Source organism: Euleptes europaea, chromosome 15 (assembly GCF_029931775.1).
Source record: "Euleptes europaea isolate rEulEur1 chromosome 15, rEulEur1.hap1, whole genome shotgun sequence".
Lineage (NCBI taxonomy): Eukaryota > Metazoa > Chordata > Lepidosauria > Squamata > Sphaerodactylidae > Euleptes > Euleptes europaea.
This window is the reverse complement of record NC_079326.1, coordinates 39,838,551-39,853,153: the sequence shown is the minus strand read 5'-3', so window position 1 is coordinate 39,853,153 and position 14,603 is coordinate 39,838,551. Positions and strand designations below refer to the sequence as shown.

Below are 14,603 nucleotides of genomic sequence, written 5' to 3'. Positions count from 1 at the left end.
CAGTTGCAAGGGGCATACTGACATCTCACGAGGCTGACATTTGTAAAGGAAAGCAAGGTGGGTTTTTTCCCCATTTCATTTCTTTTCATTAAAGAAAAAAGGATATTGAGCCATCAAAGCCTGACAAAGCTGATTATTCGGCATGAACACGCAGTGCATCATAACAAAATCATGAAAGCCAGGATCTGGGAAAAGAAGACCAACGTTATGTTCCAAAAATGTGTTGTACCGTGATAACTTTCTATTTCAGTTGGGAGGCTATGTTGGTTCCGTAAATCAGACCAACGATTCAGCTTAGTCAGATAGATTTTGTATTGATTAAATGGATATAGTTGAACAGGAAGCTTTTTTTGGGCACTCCACTGTGATGAGATGTGAAGGGCCAAACTACACTGTAAGTTCCATGAATAAGCTCTCAAGCTCTCTCCCCCCCCCACTTTAAAACGCAGCCACGCAGGGCCCCAAATCCTGATTCAAAACTGGAGTTCTGCATTTAGCCAATGTAGACTCACACATCACTCACACAGTTTCATCGTATGCTTTTTATGTTTGTTGTTGTTGTTGTTGTTGTTGTATTTGTTATTTTGGGGAGCTAGGAAATTTTATCTCTGTTTTTCTTTATCCATTTTTATCTAACTTGTTTTTATTGTTATTTCCCATATGTGTTTTCTGTATTCACAGTTTTACTTAAGATTGTAATGTCCTTTGGTCATTTGCAATCAATTAATTCTACAAAAAACAACAACAACCTGGGGCCCTGTGTGAAAAAAAAAATCTTGGCTGTTTATTCACAGAACTCCCAGTATCTCATGCAGTTTGGTCCTGATGTATAAATTTGAAAAGCCAGACAAAAGAAACAACTAGGAGAATATTAGCTGCACCATATATAAAATGTCCAGCTAACGGAATTTTTCTAGAAATTAATGTTGAGTTTCTACTGGTACACGGTATAATGCCCCTGAATTATAAGAATTTTTGTACACATTCAGCAAATTATGCAAAGACTATATACGTCTTTCGGGCCATAATTTTTCACTGATTAGAGGTTCTTTCACTAAATATATAATTCTGAGCAGAGAAAGATGTATGCTACTATTCTATGTAAACAGAGAAAGTCTGCAGAAAATGGTACTGTCTATGGAATTCACTTCAGTGAGAGTCTTGAGTGCCATCTTAAGAAGAGTTACACCTTTCTCAGCCCATTGACTTCAATGGAAGTAGAGTGGTATAACTCTGTTTAGGATGGCACTGTTAAGCACCTTTTACTTTAATTCATAGGGTCGCCATGAGTCGGAAGTGACTTGACGGCACTTAACACACACACACACACACACACACACACAGAGAGAGAGATAATCTTGGGCCAATCAGTTTAACATACGTGTGTGTGTGTGTTAAGTGCTGTCAAGTAGCTTCCGACTCATGGCGACCCTATGAATGAAAGTCCTCCAAAATGTCCTATCTTTGACAGCCTTGTTCAGATCTTGCAAATTGAAGGCTGTGGCTTCCTTTATTGAGCCAATCCATCTCTTGTTGGGTCTTCCTCTTTTCCTGCTGCCCTCAACTTTTCCTAGCATGTCTGTCTTTTCCAGTGACTCTTGTCGTCTCATGACATGACCAAAATACGACAGCCTCAGTTTAGTCATTTTAGCTTCTAGGGTCAGTTCAGGCTTGATTTGATCTATAACCCACTGATTTTTTTGGCAGTCCACGGAATCCGTAACACTCTCCTCCAACACCACATTTCAAAGGAATCTATTTTCTTCCTATCAGTTTTCTTCACTGTCCATCTTTCACACCCATACATACATACCCTTGATAAAATGCAGATGGGAGAACCATATATGCCACCTTTAACTCTGGAAGAAGGGCTGGATAAAAATGTAACAAACCGATAGATATTTTCCCTTAAAGCTGTTTCAGATATTACCTTGGCTGATCCTCTTGAATATTTAACTGTTTACTCCAGGGGTGTCAAACTTAAGGTCCAGGGGCCAGATCCGGCCCCTTGAGAGCTCTTATCTAGCCTGTGAGCCAGCCAAGGCAACCACCCCCCACCCAGTCCTGATCTGGGCTGTTAGTGCTATTGTTTTAATCATGTGTGCATTTTAAGTAAAAAATAATATCATTAATTGGCTTTGCCAATTAAATTTTGCATTACATTTTATGGTACATGTTATGTATGCATGTCTGTATGTGTAATTGAATCAAGGGAAACAAGTTCCTTGTAATTGCATCAGGGGAAAACAAGCACTCTGTGGAGCATGGAGTTTCCCAGGGCTCCTGAACTGTATGCTCCCATTGGCTAATGGGGTCCCCCCCCAACCATGGACTTGGGGGGGAGTGGCCGCAGGCGGCCATAACAGTACACATGGCCCCTCTCAACCAAGTGACATTTATGTCATATTCAGCCCTCGTAACAAATGAGTTTGACACCCCTGGTCTACACAAATGTTCTACTTTGCATAGGGAGCATAATTTTGAAGGAGGGCCATGCCACAAGAAGATGTCTCTCAGTTTCTGACAGCCCTGTAAGCTGCTATGATGTCATGGAATGTTTTGCAAATATTCAAACAGCTCTTCCTGAAAGTACCATTCATTAAAGAGCTGGGATGCTACGAAGAGGCACAGGATTTAGGGGGCCTACAGAATACAGAGGCCAGGTAGGTAAACAACCACACCACGCTGGCTCTCACCAAAGTCACATGCAACCTCGATAACATAAAGCATCAGGTATCATATTTCAGTCAATGTATGGCTATTTCTAGCGCCCATGGGCTGCACCAGTTATGAACACTGCAAATGGAAGTTTTGGCTGCAATCCTGCACAGAGTTAGGTTCCCTACATCTATATTACGCAGAATTTAAGTAGCTGGTGTGAAGAACTGCGGCCCTCACTTCTTATATGAATGTACAATCACAGAAAGGATTTTAGTCCATCTACCTGTTCCTTCGCTTGATTCAAGGCGCAACGTTTCCAGGAAATGTTCTAAAATTTTCTCTGGAGTTCCTGACATCACAGTATACCTGAATGAGGAAAAGGGAAAACAATCAGCAAAGAACTGGTCTGAGCCTTTTGGAAGAGGAAGGAGAGGATAGAACTGTATCAAATAAATATTACTTAATGTAGGTAAAACTTGTTTAGCATTAGCTAGACAACCCTCATAGACATTTTTAATGCTTTGATTTTTAGCATACACGAATGATTCTATATTTCCTAACACATGGCAATTTTATCACCTGACATACAGTGCAAGCGTGTGAATGTTTACTCAGAAATAAATCCTGCTTTGTTCGATGGGACTTACTCCCTGGTAAGTAAGCATAGCATTGCAGCCTTACATGCATTGGCTTCTATTTCAGATTAGACAAGGATAATCTGGGACTGAAAAATTACAGAAGAAATATAAGAGAGAGCCATATTGAATCAGAGCAGTAGTCCATCTGGTCCAGCATCCTGCTTCATACAGTGAGTAGTCAGAATGATAGACAGAAGAGCAGGGAAGTGCTATTTCCAAGTTACAACAACAAGCACTGGCTACTTACTAAGAGGAAGATATGTGAGTCCAGGCAGCCCCATGAAGAATGTGGCCCCTGCCATAATTAGGGTTGCCAACCTCCAGGTACTAGCTGGAGATCTCCTACTATTACAACTGATCTCCAACTGACTGAGATCATTTCACCTGGAGAAAATGGCCACTTTGGCAACTGGACTCTATGTAGGGTTGCCAACTTCCAGGCAGTATCTATGAAAAGTAGGTGTACTGATCTATGCTTGTGCAACCCTAAGGAGAAAAACTCAGTACACAGCCACTAATATCACTTTAAGTGTAGTTTTTTTCAAAATACTTTCTTTATCTTGCACTTAGCTTATCATAAACACGTGTACAACAACAAAGTTATAAGTTCTGAATATATAGCATACACAGATGTTACAAGATCCCAGTTGTCTCGTGTTTCGCAGTCAGGTAAGAATAAACATTTTGGATAAGGGGGTTGGTTTTGCATGTCTTATATGGCATATGGGATATTATGATTGTTTGTTTTGTAGAATATAAATGTACAGTCTGAGGAAGCAAGTTGTACTCAACGCGAAACAAGAGACAACCAGGATCTTGTAACATCTGTGTATGCTATATATGTGCTCTGTGTATGCTATATGTGCTACATATGATTTATGGAAGGTTGTAACATCCAAATATACAGCCGCTTCAGCCAACTAAGAGATATCAGCAGTAACAAGTTTCTACCAGTGTGATTGGATCATTCCATATCAGCTGACCGCGGAAGTAGTGCCGCAATAGGGATGGAGCGGATCATAACGATCCCCACAACATCGCCCACTTTCGAGTAAAAGGAATTGCTGTCGGCCTTTGGACTTTTCCGGGGGGTGCTCATCATTGTTAAAAGGTTCTGATTAGTTATATTATGTAGTGAAGCTTCACGGTAAATCTTGAGTATATTCAGAACTTATAACTTTGTTGTTGTACACGTGTTTATGATAAGCTAAGTGCAAGATAAAGAAAATATTTTGAAAAAAAACTACACTTACTGTGTACTGAGTTTTTCTCCTTGGGGTTGCACAACTTCCAGGTAGTGGAAGAAGATCTCCTGCTATTACAACTGATCTCCAGCCGATAGAGATCAGTTCAACTGGAGAAAATGGCTGCTTTGGCCATTGGATTCTATGGCACTGAAGTCCCTCCCTTCCCCAAACCCGCCCTCCTTAGGCTCTGTCTCCAAAATGTCCAAGTATTTTCCAACCCAGACAGTGGCAACCCTAGCCATAACCTTGTATTGCGAACACTGGTGCCCGTTTCCTCCATACATTTCTCCACTCCCCTATAAAGCCTTCCAGGTTGGCAGCCATCACCACATCTTCTGTAAAGAAGTACTTCCTTTTGTCTGTCCTGAAACTCCCACCCCTTCAGCTTCAGCGGATGACCCCAAATTCTAAAATTATGCATGAAGGGATGTTTTGCATTGACCTAAACCCAGAACAAACATGGACTAAACAAGTGTACTGTGTGAACACAGTTCAAATTTGAGCAAAGGGGGTTTATTATAATGCACCACTTGCTCACAACGTAATCCTTTTACTGCGTTCAAGTTGGTGGGTGGGGTTTGAAACTTCTCCCCTTGCAAAGAGAAGCTCCTGCTGAGAAATAAGTGGTGGAGCTGAGCTCGGGGAGCTCCTCCGCACTTTGAGACCTGGCCGTCACACAGTTCTTTTACCTGCCAGCCCTTTGGGAAAAGCGGCATTAATAACCCATGAACGCAAACCCTTGTTAAGCCAAGTGCAAGATACTACCTTGGGGGAGCAAAGCAGAAAGATAGAGAGAGAGAGAGAAGGAGTTCACTTTGCTAGAGTTTAAATATGAAAGTGAAAATGAAACACCGGAGGTGAAAACTAGTTGGTAGGCACACTCTCTGCATGAAATCTGTTAGCGAGGTATGAGATTGCCCAGGGAGAGGGAGTTGGTAGGCTCATCTTTGCAGCAAGCTCTTCAAACAAAGATGGTAGAAACTGAGGCAGAGAACTGCTGAATATAGAAAGGACCCAAACAGCATTTCTAGCACTGTGCTTCTCAAACTAAAGCCAACATTTCTAAAGCGAGAGGGGCCAGGGTTAAAAGCTCCCTAGGGATTGTATCTTTTGCACTGGGGGAATTGTAGGGCCAAAAGAGTTGGGTCTCGTGTTCCCTACAGCCACTCAGTAGCTGAGGAGAATAGGTTATATAATTTCAAAAGAGGACAGCCCAAATGGGTAGGGTTGCCAGGTCCCTATTTACTACCGGTGGAGGTTTTTGGGGTGGAGCCTGAGGAGGGTGGGATTTGGGGAGGGGAGGGACTTCAATGCCATAGAGTCCAATTGCCAAAGCGGCCATTTTCTCCAGGTGAACTGATCTCTATCGGCTGGAGATCAGTTGTAATAGCAGGAGATCTCCAGCTAGTACCTGGAGGTTGGCAACCCTACAAATGGGCTGGGAACAGTGCTGCAGGGGAAGAAAGGCTTCTGCCTCCCTCCAAGCTAGGATTGCCAACCTCCAGGGGGGGTCTGGAGATCTCCTGTTTTTACAACTGATGTCCAGACGACAGAGACCAGTTACCTGGGAGAAAATGGCTGCTTTAGAGGGGGGACTCTATGGCTCTATACCATGCTGAGGTTCCTCCCCTCCCAAACCCCACCCTCTTTGGGCTCCACCCAAATCTCCAGGTATTTCCCAACCCAGAGCTGGCAACTCTACTCCAAGGTATTTTCTCACATAAAAACCATGCTGAGGGGGAGTTATTTCCTGATTATGCTGCTCCACGTGGAGTATCTGTGCACATGGAACAGCAAAATTAGGGAAATAACTCCTCCTCTGTGATTAGGGTTGCCAGGTCCCTCTTTGCCACCAGCGGGAGATTTTTGACGCAGATCCTGAGGAGGGCGGAGTTTGGGGAGGGGAGGGACTTCAATGCCATAGAGTTCAATTGCCAAAGCAGCCATTTTTCTCCAGGTGATCTGATCTCTATTGGCTGGAGATCAGTTGAATTAGCAGATCTCCTGCTACTACCTGGCAGTTGAAGAAAATGGTAGCACGAGGGCTCAAAAGTATAACACCACACTGGGTAAAAAATACAAAATAATGATTCAATCAATGAACATGCAAACTGTGCAAAAAATCATATAAGCACTTCTGAATGTGTAGACAATATTGTCTACACATTCAGAAGTGCTTATATGATTTTTTGCACAGTTTGCATGTTCATTGATTGTATCATTATTTTGTATTTTTTACCCAGTGTGGTGTTATACTTTTGAGCCCTCGTGCTACCATTTTCTTCAACTACGTTAACTTTGGCACAGGTGTTCCTCATTATTGTAATTTACTACCTGGCAGTTGGCAACCCTATCTGTGATATTTTCACACAGGAAACCAGTTCAGTGGGGGAGGGCAAGAGTTCTTTTAAAAAAGTAATGTTTAGTTTGGCCCTTACTTCTGGCTCCAGACATGTAGAAGATGGTTGCCAACCTCCAGGTACTGGCTGGAGATCACCTGCTATTACAACTGATCTCCAGTCGATCGATATCAGTTCACCTGGAAAAAATGGCTGCTTTGTCAATTGGACTCTATGGCATTGAAGTCCCTCCCCTCCCCAAAACCCACCCTCCTCAGGCTCCACCCCAAAAACTTCCCGCTGGTGGCAAAGAGGGACCTGGCAACCCTAGATGGTGAGCCAAGAACATTCTGAAGCTGCCCTCTCATCCTTACTGTCCCAGTTTCCTGATAGTGAGAGCATATCCGCAATATGGTGTTATACTGGTTTAATGGCTATCTCTTTTTTCCAGGAAATTCTTGGGATTGTAGGCTTGTGAGGAGGGGGAGGGACACTGGAGATCTCTCAACTCATGAAATTATAATCACCAGTATTGTTTAGGGCAAGCCATGCCAGTTAGTGGTTTCAGAACAACAATGTGTCTTTCTAATTTAGAGGAGAAGGAGAAGAAGAGTGGAGACTAGCCCCAATCTGAAGAAGAAGAAGAGTTGGTTTTTATATGCTGACTTTCTCTACCACTTAAGAATCAAACCGGCTTACAATCTCCTTCCCTTCCCCTCCCCACAACAGACACCCTGTGAGGTAGGTGGGTCTGAGAGAGTGTGACTAGCCCCAGGTCACCCAGGTGGCTTCATGTGTAGGAGTGGAGATCTATAATGGAAGTAAAGGTTCATTTTTTTAGATAGAACAGAGACATAGTGGGTGGTTTTTTCTTCATTTTTTCTGTTCAAACTCAACAAATATGGCAGTGACGGCGCATGGGGATTTCTGGAAGACCATAAGATAAATTCCAAAAACATACTTATAACTGAGAGCTGATAACCAAGAACTAAATGTGGTCCAAAAATAGCTGAAAATTGATAGGAAAAATTCGTACTTGGACAAAATCATGAGGGTTGCCAAAACCAGTAGAATAAAATGAAAGTGTGTGCAAACAGGGCCATCAGCAGCAAAGAAGAAGTCAGAAGAAGGAAATCAACAGCGCTGAGAAATAAGAACCAGGTGTGTTGCCAATGTGTCAAAAATTGCAGAAAATGGGAAGAGCATTTTGATATGAAATTGAAAAGAAAATGCAACAAGCTGTTTCAACCCAGTCCTAACTTTAATAAATATGTATGAGGGAGAGACAAACGCACAGGAAAATAATCACTGGAGATTTTGAAAAAAACAAATACACATTTGTGTACAAGTTGCAGGATACAAAACTGGATAATGCCAGTTTAAATAAAATAGTTTGAATCAGGATAGCTGGAAAAAAACTGGAGGGAAATTCCAAAAAGTCAGCTCCCAAGAATTCACAGGCTGAGCTCTGTTAAGCAGCTCTTGCCCTAACAGACCTAAAGTTTGCACAGTGTAGAAAAGAGTTTATGGAAATCAACCTGTGTAAACGGTATCATTAAAAAGTTGTACCGTATGGTAGATAATAAAACACCGTATTAAAATAATCTTAAAAAATAGCAATAGTAGTTTCATGTATATGCTGTTACTTACAGAATGAACCTCAAGGTAGATAGAAAACACAGAGAGGGAGAAGGATAATCCATGTAAAATTTCATGGTAATGTTAGAGTGGTTTTGCAGAAGTCTGCGTGTGAAATCTGACTTTCTTATCACAGCTACATCTCACAGTTGAGAGACCACAGTTTAGCAAGAGCATACACCGTGGTTGCCGCAAGCTCCAGGATCAATCCCTGTCATCACCAAGTAAAGGATTTCTATTCTGCATCTTGGAAAGCGGATGCCAACAGAAGATGTGGATGCTTACTTGCCACTGCGATAGCCTAGTATCTTATCTCTGGGCATGACAGACTGGCTGGGCTTTATGGAGGAAGGGCATGAGCAATCAGGAAATATTCTACTTCTTTCTGTTCATTCCCACTATGAGGCCCAGGAATATGAAATTGCCCGAAAGAAGACAAAGCAGAAAAGAGATGCAAGATCAGGTGATGGAGAACAGTCCGTCTGGCGGTCACTAAAACGGCTGGGAAAACTGGGCAGGATAGATGACGCAATAACTAAAGAACGGAGATCCAGGCAGTTATCAGGATGGATAGGATATAGCCACAGATCAGTATGGCCAGACCAAAATGGCAAGGAACCTGTTAGACAGCAAACGGGCCTCAATGATGGAAAGTGCTGTCAAGTTGCAGCAGACTTATGGCGACTCCTCAGGGGTTTCAAAGCAAGAGACGTTCAGAGCTGGTTTGCCATCACCTGCCTCTGCGTATATGGAGAGGTAACCATGGCTGTTGTGTTCCTAAGCCTTGATTCGTAGCTTTTAGGTGTAAGAGCAAGGGGACATTCCATGCAGAAAAGCCCGTATGCTGTAGTGGTTAAGAGCGGAGGACTCTAATCTGGAGAACCGGGTTTGATTCCCCACTCCTCCACATGAAGCCTACTGGATGACCTTGGGCCAGTCACAGTTCTCTCAGAACTCTCTCAGCCCACACAGAGGCAGGCAATGGCAAAACCACCTCCCAACGTCCCTTGCCTTGAAAATTCTATGGGGTCACCATAGTCAGCTGCGACTTGATGGAACTCAGAAGCTAACCAGGGCTGACCCTGCTTACTTCTGAGACCTGACAAGATTGGGCTAGCCTGTGGCATCCAGGTCAGGGCAAATGGGCCTTAAACCTTAAGTGGTCACAGCCCCCAGAGGCAGGAAACCGTCAGCACAAGGCAGACTCGGCTAAAGAGGCATTCCTTGATATAATAATAAACGAGCCCCTGAGGGATCATAACACTAATATGAACACCCATGATTCATTTCAACTATGGTTAGTTTGTGACGGCAAGATTCAGTTTGCAGTGATCACTCGAATCCCAATTTGCCACCACAAGTAATGGTTTCATCAGCTTCACTGTGCTTGGGAACAAGCCAGGGTTAATCCAGGGTCTCTTGCAAAACCACAGTAAAGACAAACTCTGGTTAATCGACCAACTTCAGACCATGGTTTCCGATTGTGGTTTGGTGGCCCTAAACTAACCATAACTGGTGGAATGTTCGGACAAACACTCTAACCACAATTAGTGTAACTAAACCAGTTTGAAATGATGCCTGATCTGGGGGTGGGGGGATCAGAAAATAACTTAGCCATATTCCTCCTGCAGAAGAAAAGTTGTCCTTGAAAACAGCCAACTATGGTTTTCGTTCCTGCTGCTTTAGGAAGTTCTAGCTATGTGAATGGGATCGGTTGCATACAAAAAAACTTCATGAATCAATAACTAGTAGTATCAGGATCAGTATTTCAGTACTCCACAATGACAGCTAGGTAAACAGCTCACTTTGAACTACAGTTAATAGTACAAATAAGTTGCTTTTCCAATGTGGGTGGCTCTTTAAAATGTTTATTTCAATAGAGAAGAAATCTAGCACAATTCTATCTGAGCAGTTTCATTTACTTTGAGTTGCATCAGCTGGGATATCTTGGATATTTTCATCTGAGGCTTCTAATCATTTTTTTAACATAAAAAAGAGATCTCAAATTTTTTCTCAAGATGAAAGCCAATATTTACCTATTCTTTCTAAATTCTTCACAGTCTGTGGGAGTTGGACCCAGCAACGTGATGCAGAGTGGATAATGGATAGTTACGCATTATGAGAATTGGAAAATCCAAAAATTAAAATATATTCCCTTAATAATTACACCATGTGCTTTTTTTAACTCTTCCCAGTAATTACCCTGCTTAATTATAATACTATAATTATAATATTTCTGTTACGCACAATGAATATATACAGTAAGAACTATATATAATTTATTGTGGGAAGCTGAAGGACCCCAGATAGGGAGGTTTGGAAGACGACGCATTGTGCACTGCTGGGCATGTGATTAGCTGATCATTTCTTTTCAAATATGACACCCTGCATTCTTCCACAGACAGAAAGAACACACTACGGTTTCATTCATAATATCATTGGAATTGCTTAATTGCAGCCTAGCATTGACTCTATGGGATGAAAACATACTTGTGTTGAAGAGGCTGTGAGCTGCCCTGATTCGAAGCCCTGTTTCCAGGTGGGACCTTCTCGAGGACCAAGACATCTTGGTCGTGCTCCTTCAGTCTTACAGTGTTTGCCTCGACATCCTGAAAGACAATTTTAATAATAATTCTCTAGATGCGACATTTAAAACAAAGAAAAAAGAAACATGGATGGCTTTCATACAGCCGATTCCTGACCTTTTGGCAGCTGGGGACGGTGTGGTCGAGGCGCCGTCATGGCACCTCCAAAGTAGTTTCCCGGCTGCCGAAAGGCTTTAAAAAGCCTTTCGACGGCTTTTAAAATTTTAAACGGTGCATTTTGCCCTATTGAGAACAGCGAGGCTGCGCCTGCAAAAAAGCTGGTGCAGCAACGCTGTTTTCCCTGCCGGTGTGCTGGGCTGAGAGGGGTCATGAAGCTGCCTACTGGCAGCTCCACCCCCGGCACGCCCCGGAAATGCCCCCAGGACACCAGCGCGGGGTTTTGCGCTGGTGGGCTGCTTGCGGAAGGCCCAGCTGGCATCCCTGGGCAGTGCTGCTGCAGCAGCACCAGGAGACCGGTGTCTGGGTCTCCCTGCTGGTGTTGGGGCCATTCTGCATGGCATAAATAGCCTGGGTGCCGGCACAGGGAGCACCAATGCAGGTGCAACACCTTTTGGGCCTCTTAAGGACTTTCGTCCTTGGAGGTCAGGAATGGGCTGCCCTACTCTAAAATAAATATTGAATGGCAATAATGTAAAGGTTCTAACTAGCCAGGGAAAAACAAAATATGGGCTCCAATACAGTGGAAGGTTGTACTTTAATTTCAGTGAAATCACAAGGGACAAGTTAGTCCTAGTATTTCATCAGGAATTTCTTTGGGTCATAGCTGCAGGCTGTAATCCTATGTACAAACAGGATACTTTATCACTGACTTCCAATGAGACGCAAATGGGCCAACCAGAAATCGTGCCTTCATTTTTTTCTATCTGTGCATCTTCCTGCATCGAACCTGAAGCATTTATATACAACCCTTTAATTAGTAGAAAATCAATCTGTTTTCCAGATCAATCTTTTCACAGTTCCAAATGATGCAACTATTTTCTTTTTCTTTTTTAAAAAAGTTTTTATTATATTTTAAGAAATACAGAAGGGAAAGAAGGTGAAGGGGGGAAGATTTGCATCCGTTTGCAATAAACGATATTGTTCGATACAGCCATTTTCTACTTCTTTGGTACTGTGATTCCTTTTTCAACTTTTAAGTGTGTTATGATTCCCGGCAATAGGTGCTGACTAAATGCTGAATAACCATATTGGTACCACAGCAGCAGTAACAGCAGCAGATTGTAGCCATGGCATTGGATCCAGCATTTCCACAGGTGCGAGGAAAGATTGGGGGGGAACAATTTTGGGCTGCTGGGCAAGGGGGAAGCAGATGTAGACTAAATTTTCCATTGACAGAATGGAACTTTCTTGCCTCCCCTTCCCATTTTGGCTCAGTTTCTGGGGGATGGGGGATCCAGAGGATTGACATGGGGGGCTGCAGTGGGATGGGAGAATCAGAGCCACGGCCTGGAGGAACTCTTTGACCAGTGAGACCTGGGCCCTGCGAGACCTAGTCCAGTTCCACAGGGCCTATAAGGTGGAGATGTTCCTCCAGGCCTATGGTTGAGGGCTTCCATACTAGCTGGCCTCCCTTTCCCCCTCCTTCCCCTTTCTTTTCCTTCTTTCTTTCCCATTCCATTTTTTTTACCCACCCCTTTCCTCTCTGAACTTTTCTGTTGTCATTTCCCCCTGAACCAACACTCCCCAGCAATGTTATGGCTTCCTCTGTAAACTATTATACAACGCCCAGACTTATAAGAAGGGAGAAATTTTGGGGTGCCTTGTTAGGTAAAGCTGATGAGAAATATTTGACTAAGATACTTATTATTTTTATTGGATGGTTGAAGTGGTTGTAACTTGTATATTTACTGTGTTTGTTGATGGTTGCATGGTTTGTTGGAAGCTGCCCTGAGCCCAGCTTTTTCAGGAAAGGTGCGGGATGCAAATAAAATTAATAAATAAAACAAAAGAGGAAATTGCCAATTAAGTTTGGATCCAACCTTATGTTTTCATATAGGTATGTTCAGTGGTTGTTCCAGAGAGTTGGCACCAATTCGCCATCTTGTCTACACCGGCAGTGGAGTAGTTTCTACATGCCACAACTTCTACTTATTCACATACAAGTGAAGGAATCCCAGTTATATAATGAACTGAGAGGTACACAATTGTTTGCTACTATTTGAGGGTAAGCTATTAATAAGGGCGAATGAATTGGTGTCTTCTTTAGTCAACACTTACCCTGAGTATTCTGTTAAAATCTTCCTTGTCTACTCTCAAGAAATGGCAGTTATCCTCTCGAAGAACAATGGAAGCTGCTCTTGGAGCATCATTGACTAATGCTAACTTGCCGAAATCATCGCCTTCGTGGAGGGTACATACCACACCCTAAAAACAACACAACATTTATACAGAGAAACCATAATTTAGAGTTTGTTCCATTGACACTCCATGCACAAACACTGGCTTTCCAAGCCAAGTACCACAACAAACGCATCTGGCGGGAATTCAACAGCCCAAATAATGACTAGATAACAATACACGGCAGCTGGTTATTACTAATGCTAAAGAAAGGCAAGAGCAAGAAAAGAATGGGATTTATTGTTTGAAATTTTATTGAGAGAGAGACAGACAGACTTCTGGCTCCACTGTTGATGCCAAGTCGCTATTTTTTTTTTAAGTCAATGTTTTTTTAATCAAGTTTCTTGAACAACAGACTTTGTTCGTCAAGGACTGTCAGCCTGATATACAGATTATACTGATGAGCCAAATGTTATTACTTACAATGTTGCTTTTGGTGATGGAAGGGTTTATGAGCTCTAGATTTTTCTTAACATCAAATGAGCATATTTTTATATATTTTAATTAGAATTCTTCCATCCTATCTCTTTAAATATGAAATCAGAATGGCTTACAATTTACTGACAATATAACATACAGCAAACACTTATAAATCTATTTATTTATACCATTTGTTACACTACATTCTTTTAAAAGATAACATGGGTTTTAAAAAAACATACTGGGACTGTCATAAAATATTGCAGCTTACAAACTGCAGAAAGTTATTCGTGTGTAAATCCTTATAAAATTAACAAGATAAAATTGTATGAGCATGATCTATTCTCATAGATATTTACATGTATGAGTTCCAATTAACATTCAAGGTTCTACGCATGAAGACTCATTTCCACATGCTAACTTATGTGCATCAACTTAAACTTAAAGCATGGTGCATATAAAAAAAATTCCCTTATCACGTGGTGGGGAGAGGAACACACAGAGACAATCATGAATGTATTTCCATCAGCTATGAAAAGTACATTATTAAACTGAAGTGATGTCTGACCTTATTGAAATTAACATTTAACATCCTTATTTCAAATAAAATGGAGAAGAGAATGATGTAAGTAACTTTAGGTTCCCATTGGGGAGACAAGCAGCGTATAAATGAATTAATAAAATAAAATAAAATATGTCCTCATTGCTTATTAAAAT

General features: G+C 42.0%; 1 protein-coding gene across 2 annotated transcripts in view; it reads right to left on the bottom strand.

The window, feature by feature from the left end:
* The window catches only part of RAPGEF4 (Rap guanine nucleotide exchange factor 4), a 158,532-nt gene that overhangs the window by 30,182 nt on the left and 113,747 nt on the right, over positions 1 to 14,603 (bottom strand). For both annotated transcript variants that reach the window (XM_056861640.1, XM_056861641.1), the window contains 4 exons: positions 13,347 to 13,493; positions 11,014 to 11,132; positions 2,945 to 3,027; positions 107 to 185 (listed from right to left, as the gene is read on the bottom strand). In XM_056861640.1, the coding sequence (XP_056717618.1) occupies positions 107 to 185; positions 2,945 to 3,027; positions 11,014 to 11,132; positions 13,347 to 13,493 (428 nt within the window). The remainder of the gene's footprint in view (positions 1 to 106; positions 186 to 2,944; positions 3,028 to 11,013; positions 11,133 to 13,346; positions 13,494 to 14,603) is intronic.